At 36.4% G+C, this 22551-nt stretch overlaps 1 protein-coding gene across 1 annotated transcript in view; it reads right to left on the bottom strand.

Moving 5' to 3' along the window:
• Window positions 1-22551, bottom strand: part of LOC126199109 (furin-like protease 2) — a 456386-nt gene that overhangs the window by 13142 nt on the left and 420693 nt on the right. The window contains exons 14-17 of the mRNA XM_049935863.1: window positions 21662-21818; window positions 15483-15754; window positions 2595-2871; window positions 2134-2333 (exon numbers count right to left, since the gene is read on the bottom strand). Of these exons, the coding sequence (XP_049791820.1) occupies window positions 2134-2333; window positions 2595-2871; window positions 15483-15754; window positions 21662-21818 (906 nt within the window). The remainder of the gene's footprint in view (window positions 1-2133; window positions 2334-2594; window positions 2872-15482; window positions 15755-21661; window positions 21819-22551) is intronic.

The raw sequence follows: 22551 nt of genomic DNA, 5'->3' as shown, positions 1-22551 counted from the left end.
ATTCTGCAGCTGAACTGTTCAAGCTGTATTTCGGTGAAACCATCATAGAAACAATCGTGTGTGAAACTAACTGTTATGCTGCAGATTGTATACAAAAACAGACTGTTCTACAACCTCGTTCTAGGCTACATAACTGCGTAGATACTGACAAAGATTAGCTTTGGGTGTTTTTGACACTGCAGATGTTGATGGGAATTATTCAGAAGCCATCCATAAAGTTGTACTTCAGCAAGCATCCACTTTTGAACACGCTGATTTTTTACCAGAGTATGCAACAAGACAGGTTTGAGCTACTTCGCAGATTCCTTCATTTTGTAAACAATGAAGAACTGAATACATTTGAAGGCAATAAGAGATTGTTCAAGTTGGGTTCCGTCATTCAGCACTTTAATGATACATTTAGAAATTCATACAACATGGGAGAAAACATTTCTGTTGATGAATCTCTTACGTTATGGAAAGGAAGGCTGGCAATAAAAACCTATCTACCTCTAAAATCAGCAAAGTTTGGTATAAAGTCCTATGAGACCTGCTAATCTTCCACAGGTTATTTATGGTAATTTATTATTTATACAGGAAGTTCCACAAAAATAGAAATAAAATTTCTTTCTGCAGATACCCTGAAAACCAGTCAGACTGTAGTGAAACTTGTTGAGCCTCTTTTCAACTTAGGCCATACACTCTGGATGGACAATTATTGTAACAGCGTCCTTTTGTGCCACTTTTTGAAGGAAAGAGATATGAATGTAGCTGGCACACTTCGACTGAATAGGAAGAATGTACCTGATGCCTTTAAACGTGCAAAACGGAGGAAAGGTGAACTCGTAGCATATCATTCACATGGTGTAATGGTACTGAAATGGATGGATAAAAAGCTGGTTGCCTTTATTTCTACATTTCATAATGATGCAGTTGTTACGGAAACCAAAAGGGTCAACAAGGTAAGAAAGCCTCAGTGCATAAAAGAGTACAATAGTTTTATGGGCAGTGTAGATTTGAAGGACGAGAAACTACAACTTTTCCTCATGGAAAGGAAGAAAGGTGTAAAGTGGTATATGAAAATGTTTAGAAGGCTGATGAATGTTGCAGTGAATAATGCTTTTACTGTTTACAAAGCTAGCGAAAAAACAACGGAAGAAACGCATATAAATTTCAGGCTTCTGATCATAACACAATTGCTGGAAATTCACGGGAAGAATGTAACTTTACCTCGATGTAGGCGACCTTCAAAACCTCCAGTGCCTGAATGGCTCACAACAAGGCATTTTATTGAGAAGATCCCACCCACAGAGAAGAAGAGTAAGCCTACAAAGAGATGTTCAGTCTGCTGCAAGAAGATGGGGAAACATAAGGAAACATCATTCTGGTGCAAGGACTGTGGTGTAGGACTTTGTATTGAAGATTGTTTCAAAATATACCACACTCAAAATTCATTTTAAGTGACAACGTATGTTTTAATCATAATAAATACGTATTGATACCAATTCCTGTTCGTAACATTTGAACAAGTAATTCCCATCCTAGAGCAATTTAACTGAAACGCTGCATTCTGGGGCCAGCCAGCTACATAAACTACCGCCAGTAGGCTAGGCACACACCCGGAAACTACCAGCTTGAAGGGTTAATATTCCATGTAGGACTCACCAGAAACATGCTGACTGCATACAGTATCAGTCAGTCTTTCACGTTTCACAATTACGAGATCCAGTGGTCATACTAGAACATATTTCTCATACAATTAAAGGGAGAAAACTGCACTTCACTAGCCATCCAATACAGTGACATGAAACAAGTCATAGATTCATCACAGTATTGGACTTCTCTGAATAATTAATTAAAGAATACATAATTTATTGATTCCTATATTCACTTTTGAGTGGCTACATAGTCACACAGCCATCTGAATGGGCTCTTGAGGTGTCACATACATTGCTACCTGTCATTAAAAATCCCTCACATACTAACTGAGAATTACTTAACTCCTGATGACAGCATTTAAAACTAACAAATTATCACCTCTAAAATTTGCTGCCTGGTAAGATCTTAATAAAATGAGTGTTGGATGAAAATTTTTGCTTAAATTTAGACCTGTGACATAGTTTGTGTGGTAACATATTGAATTATTGTTATTACCTTTGCAAGTCCTACAATAATGGTGACACTTCTCACAACCAAAATCTGATTTGAAGAAGCCTTCTGGACATTCTGGATGGCACTCTCCAGCTGCTAGCTGCCAGCCAGTTGGGCATGTCACACACTGATCACGGCGAGGACCACTACAAGTCATGCAGCTGAGGTAACATTTAGCACAGATACCCCTGTCACTGTAATACCTGAAAAAAAGAAATGGTAGCATCTTTGAAGCAACAAATACAGTCACACTTTTTTTCACACGTATTGTTCAAATATGTAAAGAAGACAAATACTACAAGGAATACGTCTGTAGACACACACTAGTGGCATAATACTATCTTTATCACTTCTACGTCATCTCAATTATTCTTTAAGTCTTGCGGTAAAACACCTACACTTTTTGATCACATTTAACTAAAAAGATTCTTTCTCAGTGGAAAATTTCCACATAAGAAATTTACCCATCAGCACAAGCTGCCCTGCATTCTCCACTCTGTAGGTGGAGTCCTGCTCGACAGGAGGTGCAGTTGGTACGTGACTCGCAGGCTGTACACGTGTGCAGGCAAGGCATGCAAATTCCTCTCTCAGGGTACCTTCCTTCCTCACACTGTACCACACAGGAGGCACCTTGCAGCAGCAGTGGGGACACGCAGGAGAGGCAGCGATCTGCTCCAGGTCCTGAACAGGTATCACAGTTCTCGTGACACCGTGCACACAGCCCAGATGTGTAGTATTCGGCTGAAGAAAAACAGTAACATTAGTAACTATATCTCAGAATTATGACTTGGGTAAAATCAACAAACAAATCCAAGTCTTCCAGTAAACTACAATCCCTGAAACTGAAATAATTGACAAAATGCCAGTTGGAGCCAAGCAACTCGCATCAAAACGTACATAAAACTTGAGTCAAAGTCACACTTCATTCTTTTAACTGGTAGCCCGCTTTGGTGCACTGTCTGTTATTAGCACCATTCTTTAAAATCCACTAACATAATAAAGCCACTGTGTGCAATATTAATATCTAATAGGTACATTCCACTTAAGATCTTCCAAGGTGTCACTAGAATTAATGTTATGCACCCATTACACAAATGAGCCGAAACATTATGACCACCACCCACCGTGTGACTAAATGCCCCCCTGGTGGTGCTGGGAGGCACATGATGCTGTAAGGATATTTTGTGAAGTGAGGCGAGACAAATGAGGAATCACTTAGCAGTGATACGAAACAAGTGGGAAAATCCAGTAACATAAACAACTTTAACAATGGGAAAATTGTGATTTCTTGGCATCTGAAAATGAAAATATTGGAAATGATAAAGCTGATCAACTGTTTGCGCACTACTGTTGTGAACCTACATGGAAAGTATATGAAGACAGTAGCTGTTCTTGAAAGAACAGATACCATTGATGACCGTGCAGCTTCTCTATAATAAATGATACTTAGTTGAAACACTCAGCTGCTGACAGGTGTTCCCATCGAGGTATATCAACAACACCCGTCGGCAGCTGAGGGTTTCAACTAAATATCACTTATACATGGAGAGTGCTTCATAGTCAGTGGAACCATGAGTTGATGACAAGGATTTGGAAACCCATACCTTGTCTCAGAACATGGGGGTCAGAGGCTTGTCTGCACTCTGAAGTAGGGTCTGTAGCCCATCTGATGACAGATTACAATGTTGTTGCCAGCAGAAGTGCTCCAAGCATGTTATTTTAAATTGTGGGCAACCACAGCCAAATTTCCACATTTTGAAAGATATAATCTGCACTGGCTGTAGAATACTTTTTAATGAAAGTCACAACTGGCTTTGTGTAACTTGAAGATGCATCCTCAGGTGCAAAAGTTTCTTTTTGACAAGTTAGCACCAAAAGGTGATGCCTTAGAGCCACTCCCCATCACTCATGTCAAGATGTAAACAAACAGCGTACAAAAGAGCAGTAGTAAATATTTAAAATGAAGGGGGTTTGCACAATCGTGCCTTCCTGCTTGTGGCACAATAATGATGGTCACCACACCGAGAAGGTAAGATGATGTATCACACTTCACCTCATAAAATTAGCATAACAATGTGCTTTAATGTGTGGTTTTGAGGTTTAAATATCTCAATCAGTAAAAATGGAACCCTTCTAATATCACTCTGTTGTCCATCTGTCTGACTGACTGACTGGCTGACTGTTAAGATCTTTCTCTCAGGAATGGGTATAGGTATCATGCTGAAATTTATTTCAAATACTAAGGTGTACAGTCCACTGGAAGTGGATGTCAACGTAGTTAAAAGATTCGACCATGTATGTCACAGATTTTGTTATTAGCAAACTCACTCATAAAAATCGGCAGATGAACTACCTACAAACAGTACATGTAGGGGCTGGTTGTCAAGCAGTGAAGTGCACTCCTGGAAACGGAGACTTAATGTTACCACATCTCAATTGGACCAAGCATTTTTCAGTTTTTGGTTTAACCTAGCCTTCATCTCTCAATGATGCGAGGAGTTGCCAGAGACAACACATGATTTGTATTCTTCTTTAAACTGTGGGTCCCCTATCTTGGTTGGATAATTGGGGTAGATTAGGGGCATGCAAGTCACCAAAGTGAGGTCCAACAGAAAGACTAGGCCATTGAACAACATGAAATAATAATAATAATAATAATAATAATAATAATAATAATAATAATAATAATTCCCGTGGAGGCCCGGGAAAAGAATAGGCCTCCGGTATGTTCTGCCAGTCGTAAAAGGCGACGAAAAGAACAAACCACTAATAGGGCTAACCCCCCTTTTAGTGTGATTACTTGGTTCAGGACAGAACTAAAGAAGCCTCGGACAAGCGCCGTCATGGTCGGGGACGGCGCTTGAACCCTATGCCCGCCCACAATGGTAATGACACTGCTAGCCAACTGGAAAATGATTTAAATCCAAATAGAGGTGTTTTGCAGGATATGCTTCCTGCAACCACCCTAGAAGGAAAACAAAGACAGAGGATGAGATGGTCAGATGAAGTTAATCGACACCTCATGTTCTGTTATTACCAAGCAACAAACCTAGGAACCAACACAACTGGATACAGATCACAAGTATACACAACATTTATTACCAGATACCCAGAATTAAAATTTTTAACAGAACAACGACTAGCTGATCAGATCCGTGTAATAATAAAAAATAACAGGATACCCCAGTCAGAATTAGAAAACATCAAACAAGAAGTACAACGAATACTGGAACAAAATAATGTGCAATTAGAAGAAGAAGAAAATACAGTAATGGACTCAAACATCGCAGGGCAAACAAACAAAGAACAACACGCATCAATTAAACAATCAGAGGAAAATGTAATTTTAAGACAGCCACCAGCACAAGCACAAATAGAACACGAAGTGACACACATGTTAGATATAGAAGAAAAATTTCAGTTGACATATATAGAATACAAAGACACAAATACAGACATTAGACCATTCTTGCATAGACCACCAAATAGCCCACAAGTCGAAACAACAATAAAAACTATCAACACAATCATACACAACAAAATAAATGAATACACAACTATGGAAGAGTTACAACTACTGGTTTATGTAGGAGCACTCACTACACTAAATATACACACTAGGCAGATATCAGAACCAACCAACACACAGAAGAAACCCACAAAACCAGCATGGCAACACAGGCTACAGATCAGAATAGAAAAACTGAGAAAAGACATCGGACAGTTAACACAATTTATAAGAAATGAAATATCAGACAAAAAACTAAAAAGGTTAGGTAAAATGTCACAACAAGAAGCAATAGAGCAATTAGATGAAAAGAAGCAAAAATTACAAGCTTTGGCGAAACGACTTAGAAGATACAAAAAAAGTGAAAATAGAAGGAAACAAAACCAAACATTCAACACAAACCAAAAGAAATTTTACCAGACAATAGATAACACACACATTAAAATAGACAATCCACCAAACATAAGAGACATGGAACACTTCTGGAGCAGCATATGGTCAAACCCGGTACAACATAACAGGCATGCACGGTGGATACAAGCAGAAACAGATACATACAAGATGATACCACAAATGCCTGAAGTGATAATTTTGCAACATGAAGTCACCCGAGCAATTAATTCTACGCACAATTGGAAAGCCCCTGGAAATGATAAAATAGCAAATTTCTGGCTAAAGAAGTTCACCTCAACACATTCACATCTAACTAAATTATTTAACAGTTACATTGCAGACCCATACATATTCCCTGATACACTTACACATGGAATAACTTATCTGAAACCTAAAGATCAAGCAGACACAGCAAACCCAGCTAAATATCGCCCCATAACATGCCTACCAACAATCTACAAAATTTTAACTTCAGTCATTACACAGAAATTAATGACACATACAACACAGAACAAAATTATAAATGAAGAACAAAAAGGCTGCTGCAAAGGAGCACGAGGATGTAAAGAGCAACTGATAATAGATGCAGAGGTGACATATCAAGCTAAAACTAAACAAAGGTCTCTACACTACGCATACATTGATTACCAAAAAGCTTTTGATAGTGTACCCCACTCATGGTTACTACAAATATTGGAAATATACAAAGTAGATCCTAAATTGATACAGTTTCTAAACATAGTAATGAAAAACTGGAAAACCACACTTAATATCCAAACAAATTCAGATAATATCACATCACAGCCAATACAGATTAAGCGTGGAATATACCAAGGAGACTCATTAAGTCCTTTCTGGTTCTGCCTTGCTCTGAACCCACTATCCAACATGCTAAATAATACAAATTATGGATACAATATTACTGGAACATACCCACACAAAATCACACATTTGCTATACATGGATGATCTAAAACTACTGGCAGCAACAAATCAACAACTCAACCAATTACTAAAGATAACAGAAGTATTCAGCAATGATATAAGTATGGCGTTTGGAACAGACAAATGTAAGAAAAATAGCATAGTCAAGGGAAAACACACTAAACAAGAAGATTACATATTGGTTAACCACAGCGACTGCATAGAAGCGATGGAAAAAACAGATGTCTATAAATATCTAGGATACAGACAAAAAATAGGAATAGATAATACAAATATTAAAGAAGAACTAAAAGAAAAATATAGACAAATACTAACAAAAATACTGAAAACAGAATTGACAGCAAGAAACAAGACAAAAGCTATAAATACTTATGCCATACCAATATTGACCTACTCATTTGGAGTAGTGAAATGGAGTAACACAGACCTAGAAGCACTCAATACACTTACACGATCACAATGCCACAAATATAGAATACATCACATACATTCAGCAACAGAAAGATTCACATTAAGCAGAAAGGAAGGAGGAAGGGGATTTATCGACATAAAAAACCTACACTATGGACAGGTAGACAATTTAAGAAAATTCTTTCTAGAACGAGCAGAAACTAGCAAAATACACAAGGCAATCACTCATATAAATACATCGGCTACACCACTGCAACTTCATAACCACTTCTACAACCCTTTAGATCACATAACATCAACAAATACGAAGAAAGTAAATTGGAAAAAGAAAACACTACATGGCAAGCACCCGTATCATCTAACACAGCCACACATCGATCAAGACGCATCCAACACATGGCTAAGAAAAGGCAATATATACAGTGAGACAGAAGGATTCATGATTGCAATACAGGATCAAACAATAAACACCAGGTATTACAGCAAGCATATTATTAAAGATCCCAATACCACAACAGATAAATGCAGACTTTGTAAACAACAAATAGAAACAGTAGATCACATCACAAGCGGATGTACAATACTAGCAAATACAGAATACCCCAGAAGACATGACAATGTCGCAAAAATAATACATCAACAGCTTGCCTTACAACATAAACTTATAAAACAACACGTTCCTACATACAAGTATGCACCACAAAATGTACTGGAGAATGATGAATACAAATTATACTGGAACAGAACCATTATAACAGATAAAACAACGCCACATAACAAACCTGACATCATACTCACCAATAAAAAGAAGAAATTAACACAATTAATCGAAATATCCATACCCAATACAACAAATATACAAAAGAAAACAGGAGAAAAAATTGAAAAATACATCCAACTGGCAGAGGAAGTCAAAGACATGTGGCATCAGGATAAAGTTGACATCATACCAATTATACTATCAACTACAGGAGTCATACCACACAATATCCACCAATACATCAATGCAATACAGCTACATCCAAACATATATATACAATTACAGAAATCCGTAATTATTGATACATGTTCAATTACCCGAAAGTTCCTAAATGCAATATAACATGTACCGTACAGCAAAAAGGAAGTGACACTTGATAAAGGTCCGCGTCACTCCATTCTTAACCAGACTTCTAAAAAGTCTGAGAAAGTAAAGAAATAATAATAATAATTACATCTAGATAAATAAATAATTTTGCATGGAAACCTCAGATTGCAAGTCCTACTTGTATTTGTCCAATTTTTAATACTCATTATTAATTTTATATCAAAATACTCATTTATAAAATATGCTTCCAAATTTCTTTATGATGTGCTCATGTGTGACAAATTTACAAACCTTTATAGCTGAAGTAGATTACCTGAGACCTAGCAGTCTTTGGTTTTTGGAGTACCCTAACAGAAGTTTGATCACAGTATTATGCCAGGAAAATTTACTTGAATGATTGAATCAATTGAAATCACAGAAAAAAGTTAGAGGAGCACAAAAGTAAAGAAAGAAAAGAGAGATGACAGCAGGTCTGAGAAACAAAAACTGGAAATATATCTACATTTTTTCTTTCCATTCTTCTTGTCTTAAATTTTTATACAGAAGTTGAAGTATTCAAGTTGAATGCTTCACTGCTTGGCTTTCATTTGTTCTCAGATAATTTTTGGTGTCTCAACTAAAGAACATTACATTCTCATCATCATTCTCCTGGTTCCCATTTTATTACATGCCAGTACAGGCCAAATTGAGTGGCTCACATTATTATGCTCTCAAAACTGTTTGTCGCTGCCTCCTCCTCCTCCTCCTCCTCCTCCTCCTCCTCCTCCTCCTCTACATTTGCAAGTACAACTAAAAATTTTTCAGGCACAGCCTATGAAACTTTATGCAACAGCCAAATTTTGTCTTGACTGTTGTTTCAGATAGTTTTTAATTAAGCTAAGATTGGCATAGCTGTTTGTTGCAACTTCCTTTTTAATTTCATAATAATCTGGGTAGATATGATGACTCATACTAGTTCTCACTACAAATTTTCTGTAACTCCCTATGCTCTCATTCACCAATTATTTCATAATGCATGTTTCATCCACAAATCAACTTCTGGCTCAGGAAACTTTTACTCATATCTGATTATTTGATACCCTAAAGTTCTTTTAAGTCTACCCTTACATGTTCATATGTGTATTTTACATATCACTGCAAGGTGCACATCATCATTGTCGTCGTCGTCGTCTTGCCAAAGGGCAGGTTTTCACATGGTAGTTCTACAGGCTGTGCGGTCTGCTGTCATCCTCTTCAGGTCGGCATTATTTCCTCTTCCCTTTATGTTGTCTGTCATCTTGGTCTCCTCCTTCCTCTCAGTCTTGTCCCACAAACCAGTCCTTCCAAAGCATCTGCTAGCAAGCACTCCCTTAACCAGTTCTTTTTCCTTTCTCTTTTAACTTTCAGCAGACATCATCTCTCACCAACCCTTTCCAATATTCTTTCATTACTCACTCTTTCCATCCAGCTTATTCTCTCCATTCTCCTCCACATAAAAATCTGAAGTTCTTCCAACCTTTTTTCATTATCTCATCTCAGCATCCATGTTTCTGCCACAATCCGGACAAAACATTTGCCAGTCCTTTTCCTTAGACCTCTATCTAATTTGCCTCCTCTTTTCATTGAATGCCTCCTTCGCTATGGCAATGCGCACAGTAGAGTATATATTCTACTGTACTGTTTTGGAGTTTCTTCATTGTTTCTTCACAGATTTGTGAGAAAAGAGAGGAATGCCCAATCTTTTCACACAACATAAAAAAATTTATCTATCACTTTTAATTATTCTAATGATCACTTGCTTCTGTGAAGCTGTAGTAAGTATTTACCTATACTTGTTTCACTTCCTTTGTGAAATTAAAAGTTCACATCAACATAGATACTGAATCTGCTGGCATTTAAATTTTAAAACAGGCCCAAAAACTGGACGTGTCTCATATGACAGTAATACATTAAGGTAGGCAGCTATAAGCTCCATTTCTTCAAAATTTCTACATTTCAGCTGTGAGCAATTCATTGTTAATTTTCTTACAAATTTTGAGCATACCAGTTGTACAGAGTTCAATGGATGCACATGTGCCAGCATTAACAGTTCTTATATTGTTCGTTCACGCTTCAGTCATTGTTGTGTTTAGTGTGGAGATTCACTTGTGTTACACCTATATTGTGGTTTTATTTGCAGACTATAGTTGATAAGTGGCATTGCTATACTACTGCATTTAAGCTGCAAGTGATTGCATATGCTAAAGAGCACAAACAGGGCTGCACAAACAAATTTTGGGACACTTCCAGCTGAAAGACATGATAAGAACTTGGCAAAATCAGGAAGATGTTTCAAAAAAGGCATCTCATAGTGAACATAATCAGATAAGTGGAACAGTTAATTGGCAAAAACTTGAAGTAGAACTCAATACATGGATTTTAGAAAGTAGAAAAGTGAAAATTTGTTTCTGTGAAAATGATAATTCAGCAACAGAAAGCAATTTTCCATTAACAAAGGGATTGTCAGTTTAATTGGATCAACATCACAGTGTTCAAGATTTATTAAGAGGTCCAAGCTTTCAATGTGGATCAAGACAAAAATATCACAGAAGATGCTAGCTGAGTATGAAGAACAAATTGTCAAATTTCATCAACTTGCCATTAATGCTAGAAAAGATGGACAAGATGTGCTAATGATATGTCTTCTAATGGAACTGTGGAATCTAATGGCACAAAACACATTGTTAAAATTTTGGGGTACAAAAAGACTGATTATGCAGCTATTTATCCTCTTGTAGAGATGTAACAAAACTGCTGTCAGTTTTAATTTTTGCAAGTATAATTTTTCCTAAGGAACAGTTGCAAAAAGTAGTATTTGTACATGAACACAATAGAAGTTGGTTGGATGGAAGAGGAATGAGGTTGTGGATAAACAGAATTTGGTCTAGGTGACCTGAAGGCTGCCCAAAGAAGGCCATTCTTTTAGTATGGGATCAGTTTTGTTCTCACAGAACATAAGATGTTAAAAACAGAGTGGACGAATTGAAGATTCAATTAGCTGTAGTTCCAGGAGGGCTAACTAGTTTACTTCAACTATTAGATGATGTATAAACAGAACATTTAATACTTTGCAGTCCGCAAGCCTCGTACAAATTTATTCGCTTGGTGCCGGCAGCACTAATTCGGATTGCTTGGCTTGTTGCCGGCCACTTGTCACCTTTCTGTCGACAACAGGCTTCAAACACATTGACTTTTGCGCACTTTAATTTTCTGGAAATCCTCTATTTTGCTGTATCGTTCCACAAACGCTAATTTTCTTTTCTAGTAACTTCTCTGCAATTCGACACTGTTGTAATAACTATCCATGCTGAGGTAATGCCACTTTCCATTAGAAGTTGTCAACAGATCCATCACATTTTTTTTTTTTTTTAGGCTGTCCAGTGCTGGAATATATCTTGAATGAGGAAATGTATCCCGTACTCTAACCATACAGCATCTGAATGAGTATTCTGTATTTCATAATTTTCGACGGATTGTAAACTTTAAAATTTAACCGTCCATGCCATGGTATCATTCCTTCATCAACCGAGATGTTTTAACATAGATTAAACATTTCTTTAAACATTTTGGAAAAATAATCAATTACAAATTTCTTTTCAAAGCCTGTAAGCATTATGCAGTTTATTGTTGCTGTCGGAAAAATGTAAAAATGATAATATTTGTCTGAGTCGGTTATGGGACATCGTTTTGCGAAATATCGGTGTGTGTTTCAATGGATTTGTTGACCAATAACCATCGATCCTTGCTCTTTTTTACAGTTCCCATAAGGATAGCAAGACCAAACCATTTTCCAAGTTCAGGTCCCGTAACATCGACAAATTTGGCATTTTTTTAAATCCAGTTTCCTCCTATTGCAATTTTGACTGTAGTACTTGTTGTTTCATTACTAATATATTCAAATAGATCGTTCCCCTTTTTTAATTCTACGATATCCTCGATGCTCTGTGTATCTTTGGGAAATATGTTTGGACCCAGAGGTTCTTCAAATTTATTATTGGTCCTCGGTAAATCAAAGTCTGACCACTGTGTACTGTCTTCTCCATCCAATTCAGCTGAATCAGTTGGTAACCATAGAGTTCACTGAATTCTTCTTGGATGTATTTCACTATCTTCTGACTATTCTGCTTCACTTTCATTTTTTGTTATCAAATGTCTTCTTTCCAATTGGTCCAGAACGTCAGACAAGACGTCCACTCATTCATCTTAAATAATCCTATTGTCTGTCTTGTCTGCCATGATGAAATGGCGCAAGTACTTATAAAAACAAAAAAACTTGTTGACGTGTGTAACTTATTGTTACCTAAACAAAACACAAATGGAATGCAAAAGATACTGAAGTGCTGTTGGCCGCCACTGCGCGATACTATGCTCACAACACCACTGTGGTGTCGCCGGCTGTTGACCGCTATTTCACGCATGACACCACTGTTTGTCACCGAATAGCGGAGTGTTAAGGGACTTATGAAGGAGGAGTGGAACAGACAGATTCAATCTACAGGTTTTGAAACTACACTGTCAGGAAGAAGGAAGAGACCCAGCATTTCTCAAGTTTGTGAGTGGTTCAAAGCTTCATGGGACTGTATAAAAACTGAAACAGTTGTTAAATTGTTTAAGAAGTGTAGAATCAGTAATGCATTGGAAGGTACACAGGATAATTTACTGTATGAGGATTCAGATTCTGACATGGTGTCTTCAAGTATTTCTTTCTTCAACAGTGATGATGAATTTTGTTGATTTGGGGACAAAAGTTAAAAGATGGGCACTTTTTCCTACATATATTGCCTAGATATCTGATTTATGTGTGTGTGCGCGCATGTGTTAAAATTGTTTTGCCATAGATGTATTACCCTAAAAGTTAGTCTTAAAAATTGGGGTGCGTCTTTTATACCAACAAATACGGTATATACTTGTCTACCTTATGAATTAATTAGACTTTAATGCCTTTGTACTCCTTTATTCAACATTGATCGCCTTTGCTACATCTGATTCACAATAACCAATTCGGACGCCTTTAATTACGTCTAAACATGAGACTGGCAGACAGCAGAAGGTTTTGATTATGTGTTTCATTCTATCATTAACATTTTCACAAAATGAAGAAAACCACAAGAGTTGTTGTTCTAACAAGATTTTATTGTTTATGGCCAGTTTCAGAATAGTAAAGTCCACACTTAAATGATGGAAACAATTTGTTAAAATTATGGATAAGCACTCATTCAAAAACAAAAACATGACAGCAAACCGATGACTTTTCATTGTTCTATCATTGCCATTTAATGTTCTACAAATGATCTCCATTTAGACACTATTTTTACTAAAATGTATGTATATTTCCTATCTACTGCTAAAAATATATCATTGTTCTATACCACATGAACACTCCTTTTTGTAGGCTTTTAGCTTCATCTGAAAAAGATCCCTGGTACAGTTTCTTTGCTTTGATTAGCTTCCAGTAACCAACATGTAATTAAAGCTGTTTTGGAAAGTAAGATGAGTACCATGATGATGATATCTCTTACCAATATTTATTGTGGTATACCGGAAATGCAAGAGTCCTTTGCAGTTATTTTCATCCTAACAAAATGATAATAATCCTTATGCATATTCTATGTGGAATTAGATGTAGTAATAGCAGTAATTGTCATGTTTAACACACTTGTTATGTTTTGGAAGTACGATGAGTGTAGTGCCCAAAGTTCTCCTTTCATATTACCTTTCCTGGACAGAACATCTTGCATTCAGGGGGGAGGTACGGGGAAAACAGGGGAGGGGCAGTTAGCACATCATTCATATACGTAGAGTAAGCAGCATCTACACAATATACAGTTGGTGCCTTAGGAACATTGCTACAGTTGCCCCTTAGGACACAACCACTTGCAGCAACTTTCTGATACTGCGCTATACAAGATGAACTTTCTTTTAACTGTCATGATTGGAAACCTGTTCATTTCACATTTGTGAATAGCTTTCAGAATGGGATGCACTGTGCTTAGTATCAACTTTGTTTATTGTTCTAAATAATGAAATATATGCTTCAACATCAAGCCAGATTTGCTTTAGTTTTCACAATAGCACATGCAAATCTCCTCAATTCCCTATAAATATAGTGGCAAGCTGCACTGGCAGTTTAAAATCAAACAACACTGATGCAAAAAATTTATAGAGGAAGTATGTGCTAGAGATTCTATAAACCACAAATATGAACATGAAAGTCTTTATAAAAACTTAAAGCAAAAAACCATATGCAGTAAATATCCACCGTATAAAGGGAGATGAATTAATGTAAGTGTCTGTGCTTAGTGAACAAGTTTTACTTGTACAGGTGGCTCTGCATTATGAAATTAGCAACTGGAGGCCCCAACTAGGAATCTTTGGTGAAACAAATGATCATAGAACCTAAGGAAAATATCGGTTACCACTTATACATTTTAATCGAAGTGTGATAACTAGCCAAAAGAATGGGGGAGGGGTGCTTTTAAAATATGCGAGAATACATACTGTAGCTTATAGCCTATGATTAAAGGATACATTTCAAACATAAAATGAAAGTATGGAAAGAAACATAGAGGTGGGTCTCCTCTGATCCTGAGGTTTGAGTGACCTGCTCTTTCTTTTTAACCTGCTTCCACACAGGCCCTCTCTGCTTCCCAAGAAAGGAAACAATAGTTCTGAATACCGAGAGATTGTCATGTACTTTAGTGTGTGCCTATCAACAGTAACAATTATTATGAGAATAAGTACATACTTACAGGAAGCATACAACTTAGTACTTCTCAGTAAAACACATGAAACTACATGGCAGTACCCTAGCCTTCAGAACTATTACTTCTTTCATTGGGAAGGAGAGAGGGAGAAGTTGGGAAAGGTTAAAAAAAAAGTACACTCGGACCCCAAGATGAGAGATAATCACCTATTGTGAGGGCAAGAAGAAACAAAGAATCTAGAAGAATGTAAAACAGTTACACACAGTGCTGTGTTCATTGATACTTACATCTAGTGCAATGAACGTTTCCTTCAGGAACACATCTGCCTTTGCGGTTGAGTGTCCAGCCTTCCTTACACGCCAAGCAAACATTACCACTGCAGCTGGCACAGCCAAATGCACAGTGAACACATTCACGTCGTTTCTTGTCAGCATAGTATCCATCAGGACAACTGGCTAGGCATGTTCCAGCCAGCTCAAATCTGCCAGGTCGGCAGGTCAAGCACTGTGTTTCACTCGACCCATTACATGTTTCACATGATGCATGACATGGTGCACATCTGTTAACAAATGTGTGAAATATAAATTTTTGATCTCCTGGTTAAGAAAATTCTTTATTTCTCTGGAAATGAATGTGAAATACAAATGAGCTAGTCTAACTGTATCAAGATTCGCAATCTTAAGGTATTTCAGCGACAATAGACATACAAGTATACACTGAAAGCCATGGAATAGCGCCTTGCAAAATGACTACCACTTGCTCTATTTATGTTCCATCTGACACAGCTGCATTGTGTATCAAAGAGGAAACTATTTCACATGGCATGGTTTTATTCCTAAATGATCAATAAACTGATTTCTCCTATATTTCAAATGTACAAAATGGTAAAATATTTTTTGTTTATTGTTTTTCTCAGCTCTGACAAATTGTAGAAATGGTATCACGAACCCACAAACTGCTGCTAAAAGTGCTCTTGAATGTGCAATGAGCACCTGTTGTACACATGTAGTGGATATGGAAAGTTTCAGGTGAAAAGATTATTTCAGAACTGCAGAACAATACAACAATTTCTTGTTAACAGCCCAAGTTGTAACCGCAAGTGACCCAGCAGACATCAATACGGTAATCGAATTCTTGCCATACCCGTCCCGTCCCAGCATGGCATCATCAACTGTGGCAGTCGCTTCCCTTATCCTCTCCTGGAGCTCTGTTACATCATGTGGTAGAGGTGGTACACACACCAGATCTTTGATGTGTCCCCCACAGAACAAATATCACATGGTGTGAGATCTGGTGATCAGGGAGACCATTTTCTGAAACAGCTCGCTCTGCACCTAAACTCTCCATTTTTGCAACTGGTGCTGACTATTGGCAAATTACCAAACTACACTGTGGCGGTATACATGAAAAAAAAAAAAAAAAAAAAAAAAAAAAAAAAAACACCCTCTCAGGGTTTCTGTTCGAAGTGACATATTTATGATGTGCGTAGAATGTTTGGTTCTTGTGCAATAAGTAACTGAAAGCAAAGCAAAGCAAATAACTGAAAGCAAAAAATGGAAGTGTTCCCAGACTTTATGTACAGCCTGTGTAACATCAAAGAATCATTAACATTATTTAGCATAAAATATTAAGAACTCAAAAATTGTGCAGATTTAATTCTAATCAACTGGCCATAATTCTGAAAGTACCTTAGTAACAACATATCTCATAAATTTGTGGTATTGTTTTCAGCTTAATTCATCTGCTCAAAATGGAATTTGATTCTTTAGCATGATGATAAAAAAATTTTCAAGCTATTACAGAAGGTCCATGAACTTCACCTTTCCCTGTCTTTCGTAAAATAACAACACTAATACCAATTTTATCTGCTTTGTGTTTTTCATCTCTTAAATGTGCAGTAAACATCAACAGATTGCTTTAATTGATTTTAAAATGTTGTTTGTGTTGTGTACGTATTTTTATGATGGTTTGTCCAATATAATATATACTGCAACAACTGCACTGCAGCCTGAAAGATGGTAGTGGGATATTGATTCAGATTTATGCTCTGAATTGGACTAAACTGTATTTTCCGTCACAAAAATATTTTACTCCTGTTTCATATAATATTTATCTAATCTTGTTGGCTATTTGAGTGGCACATTGTAAGACCACATATTTTCATTTCTGGTTTTAGCTCTTCTTTTATTAATTCTATTTTTCTCCTACTTATCTGATACTTTTTATTTTGTATTGTTTGCTGACTGTAATTAACCAGTATGTCTTAATTATTTTTACCAGTTTATCATAATACTACTGAAATAGTTGCTGAATGAAATTAAGTTGTGTACCAACTTCCAGGTGGTCAAGTCTTCCTTTTTTAAATCCTTGAAGATGAAGAGCACTACCAACACAAAATATACCGACATTAATATTAAACTAAAACTGTAAATATTGTTTGTATTTTTACCACAATTTCAAAATGTCCTTTTCCACTTGAAATTTTCCAGTATCCATGATGTCTGTGTAACAGGTGGTGGGTAATGGTCTTTGACTGAAACCAGTAGCAAATTGAAGAATATTTTCAGCAGCAGCTTAAGGTGTTACATGGTATCATTTCTACAGTATAAAATTATTTTACCAGGCTTTGCACTGAAGTGTATTTTGGAGTTCATCAATACATAAGCTAGCAAATAAAAAATGATAAAGTCTGGTGGAAAACTCATCATAGAGAGCCATGAAGATTCATCTGTTCTAACTTCTTGTACATCATTATTGTCCTGTAGATGATGATTCTCAAGAGCATACCAGATCAAGGCAACCAACTAAATAATAGAGAAGTTAAGTTGGTTTTGCTGTAGTGGAATACATTAAGTGGCCCACAATGCTTGCAGCATCAACCTCAAGAGAGTCAAATATAGAAAGCCTGATGAGCATAATGCACATGGAACTTGTTTCATAAATATACTATGGAAAGTTCTCACAGAATATAAATAATTTAGGAGTAGAGGTAACAAACCTCCAAATAGTAGAGGCATTGAGTCTTTGACAGGCAAATAAAGAAGACTGAAAATTCTGCTAACTTTATGAAGAATCCTACATCTTAAAAAAGTATTCACCCGAAAGCTAGCAAAGTTTTCAATCTTGTTTATGTGCCTGTCAACAGCTCAATGCCTCTGCTATTTGGTACATTGTTACTTGACTTATAAATCATTTATGAACTACTTCTACAACATTAACTGATATTAATATTGGTATAATGTGTGCAGGTGGTGCTCCTCAGCTTGTAAGTATTTGAAAAAGGAAGACCTGACCACTTGGAATTAATGTACGACTTTATTTCACTCTACAACTAGTTTCAATAGTATTATGATAATCTGGTGGAAATTAAGTCATACTAGTCAACTACGATGAGTGTATGATGCTTATAATGTTGAAAAATTAATTATACAAGATGACAATGACTAGTCAATATGGCTCAATTATATTTGACTAGATGATGACAATGCTATGAAAGTTAACCAGTGAATGAAGTCTTAATGTTGCTTGTGTGCAGACATGTGTCTTTTTACAGTATTAATATACTTACCTGCACATAAAATGTTAAAGTTTCAAATCTGCCCAATGCCACTATGTGCCACAATGAGCACTGCATAATGTAGGTGTGAAAACATTAAATATTAATATATTCAGGACATGAGAAATAAGATGATGGGCCTAGGGAAAACCCCTTTTAATACAATATTTTACTTAGTCTCCACTGTAGCTAACAGACCAAACTGCAGTCACCAATTAAGTACATACCTTTTGCACTTTTAGCCTATGTCCTCAGTTATTGGTTAGATGTGTCTTCCCCTACAGATTTTACACTCTACGGTTCCCTCTAGTACTATGGGGATTATTCCCTGATGTTTTCACATATGATCTACCATCCTGCACCTCCTCCTTGTCATTGTTTTCCATATGTTCTGTTCTCCACTGATTCTGCGAAGAACTTTCTCACTCCTCATCTTATCCCTCCACATAATTTTCAACATTTTTCTGTAGCACCACATCCCAGACCCTCTCATTCTCCTCTGTTCCAGTTTTCCCACTGCCCGTGATTCACTACATATAATGCTGTGCTCCAAACCAAGTACCTTCTCAGACATTTCTTACTCAAACCGAGGCCTATGTTTGATAACATTTAACTTCTCTTGGCCCAGAATGCTCTCTTTGCCTATGTTATACTGTTTTCATGCTCTCTTTGCTTTGTCCAAGGTAGCAGAATGCCTTAACTTCATCTACTTCGTGGTTACCTAATTTTATGTTAGGCTTCTTGCTATTCTCATTTCCGCTACTTCTCATTACTTTTGTCTTTTTTCCTTGTTTATTCTCAATTCATATTCTGTATTCATTAGATTGTTTATTCCATTCAACAGCACTTTGAACCTTTATTTTTATTGCATCATTGCTTCTTATTTACAGACTGAAAAGTAGAAGTGAAACACATCCCCATCTCTCACCATTTTTAATCTCAGCACTTCGTTCTTGACCTTCTGATATCATTGTTCCCTCTTGGTTCTTGCACATATTGTACATTACCTGACATCCTCCTTTTTGCAGAATTTTGAACATCTTGCACCATTTTATGTCATAGAGAGCTTTATCTAGATTGACAAACTCTGAGTATTTCTTCATTTTTCTTCAGCTTTGTTTGTATCATGAAGCACAATTTCATCGACCTGCCTCTCTCTTGCTTTTACCATTCCTAAAGCAAAACTTATTGCCATCCGACACATCCTCAGTTTTCTTTTCCATTCCTCTGTATATTATCCCTGTCAGCAACTTGCATGCATGGGCTGCTAAGCTGATTGCCGATAGTTCTCACACTTCTCTATCCTCCAATTACGAATTATATTTGCACCCTAAAATTGTGTGCCTTATTTTTCACTTTCTTATCATAATTACTGTTCTGTATTTATATCTGTTACAGGTTATGACTACATTTTTGCAAATATATTAAGGCCTATGTTAAAGGTAGTATTATAGGAATTAGCCGAAATGTTATTTTGAAGGAACTGTTCATTCTAATTGTCTGCAATCACAAAAATGAGACTGGATGAACATTAATGAGTGACAGATGGTTACGCCACCTACTCATAGCTGTAATTAGTATGGGAAGTACACTTAATGTGACTGTAAATTTCATTTAACTGAAATATCCTTTCTCTTCAAGCCTATAAATAAAGTTTGTAGATTAATGTCTCAATGTCTCACTAAGCAATTATTAACTCACAGCAATAGTTAATACTGGTGTGATGGCAGCTTATGGCACGGTCCAGAAGAAACACTAACAAAAAACTTATTCTCAACAATGTAATATACCAACCATCAGTTAAACCTCTGCCTAATGCTAAACCACTGAAGAATCCAGATAAAAAAAGACTTTTTAAAGGAGACAAGATAGCTTCAGTTGCTTTTACTGTACAAGCAGCAAGACCAGCAAACCCAATGCCAGATTTTTTAATTAAGCCAATGATACAATACTAGTCAGGACATTTAATGTCTGTAAAATTACTGTGAAAGAATAACAGGTTTTGTATGAGCATCCCCATGTCTAGTACGTCCATTAAAAGCTATCTTGTGTTTTAGAGAAAGAGGAAGCTGTATTTAGCTTCATGACAACAATAACTGCCTAAATGTGACAGTTCTAAATACAAGGGACTTAAATTCAACTGCAATATAATATTCCAGGTCCAGAGATACTGCCATGTACCACAAGGAGACAGCAGACTAAATTACTCACACTTCAGCCTTAGTGATCTTCTCATCTTGGGAACATTAGGCATTTCCATAATTACAAAGTAGGCCCAGTCAGGTTTCAACTACGACTATTGTGAACAAGAAAGTGTTAACTTGTCAACTACAGCAATTTGTGTGTCTACCACTGCACAGTGTAAGACACTAAAAACCAAACAAAATAAAAAATGGTCAATGAAACATTCGATATCTGGACGTGAGCATTAGTCACAATGACAAATCAGAGCTATTTTAAGATGACACAAATAATTCCTTTATAATCAAAAGTAAGCCATTTGTGAAGACAACAAAATGCATGTTTGAGAAGTGCCTTGCTTATGGCTACCACCTGCCACACAAACATACAAAACAGTTTCTTGATTGCTTTGAACTTTTTTCATTTTTTATGGAAGTAGCTCAGTGAACACTACCAATTAGTTCACTATACAAATATTATCCAGCAAAGCAGAAGCTTTCCTTATTGTGAACATGTAGCTAACTAATAGAAACAAAAATTAATAGAAGTTTTTATGAACATAATAAAACAATATCAGTATCACAGCATTCCCAATGTAACACAAGTTAGTCCCAAAATTACTTTTAAAGTAAGGCAATTTAATCATTGATAAGTGCATAACTGAAATGCTCGTAAGTTCTGGAAACATTCACAGTGGTCATCTTAAACAGGCTACAGATCAGTACTTACGTGTAATCTTCCATTTCATATGTATAAATAGGACAGGCAGCATAGCATTTGTTTTTGTATAGTACCAGGTGGTGGTCACAACTTGTGCAATGATCTGGTCGATCCTGACAACTACCACAATTTGGTTCACATGGTACACATGTGTTTTGTTCAGCATCTAAAATCGAAAAAAGAGACTTCTTTACATCAACATCCATTAAAAATAATGTCCAGTCATACTTCTCATTTTTCAGTGAAATTTTTTACACTAAACTTCCACATACAGATGTCACAACATAAAAAAGCAGTGAATGTGAACTGATAATTTGTGCTGTTTGTAGAGCCTAATTAGCACTGATTCACAGTTGATGTAAATTAAGTGATATGAAAACACAGATACTACTTTCAAACATAGTATGTCTTCCACAAACTAACACAGTGTTGCATAAAAACCCAAACCATTTCTATTTTTACAGATTATTTACACAATATGCGAACAGTCTGAGATAATGCCTCATTTACAACATGTTTCAAACTTCTGCATGGAATAACAGGTAGGTCTGTTGTGCAATTCTAGTTCAGAAGATCAGTTGCTGTAAATACATTTTGACATACATATTATGTCATCCAGAGATAGCACAGGTAATTCATAGCTGCAGAATGAGCTTTGGCAGTCTCTTGCAGAAGGAAAGAGATTTCTAGTACAGAGATCATGAAAAATTCACAAATGTGAAAGCAAAATTTTTAATACATATTTAAAATATTCTGTAGTCATACCATATTTCTTACTTTTCTGACATACATTCTGTGTGTTCAATGAAACTGCTCGCAACAAACACTATATTCTCAATTTTAATTTTTGGAAGCAGTTCTCTTGCCTGCACAGATCTTTCCAGTGGCCATTTTCGATT

Source organism: Schistocerca nitens, chromosome 8, assembly GCF_023898315.1.
Source record: "Schistocerca nitens isolate TAMUIC-IGC-003100 chromosome 8, iqSchNite1.1, whole genome shotgun sequence".
NCBI classification, from domain to species: Eukaryota; Metazoa; Arthropoda; class Insecta; order Orthoptera; family Acrididae; genus Schistocerca; species Schistocerca nitens.
The sequence above is the reverse complement of the archived record's forward strand: the minus strand, read 5'-3'. Positions and strand labels throughout refer to the sequence as shown.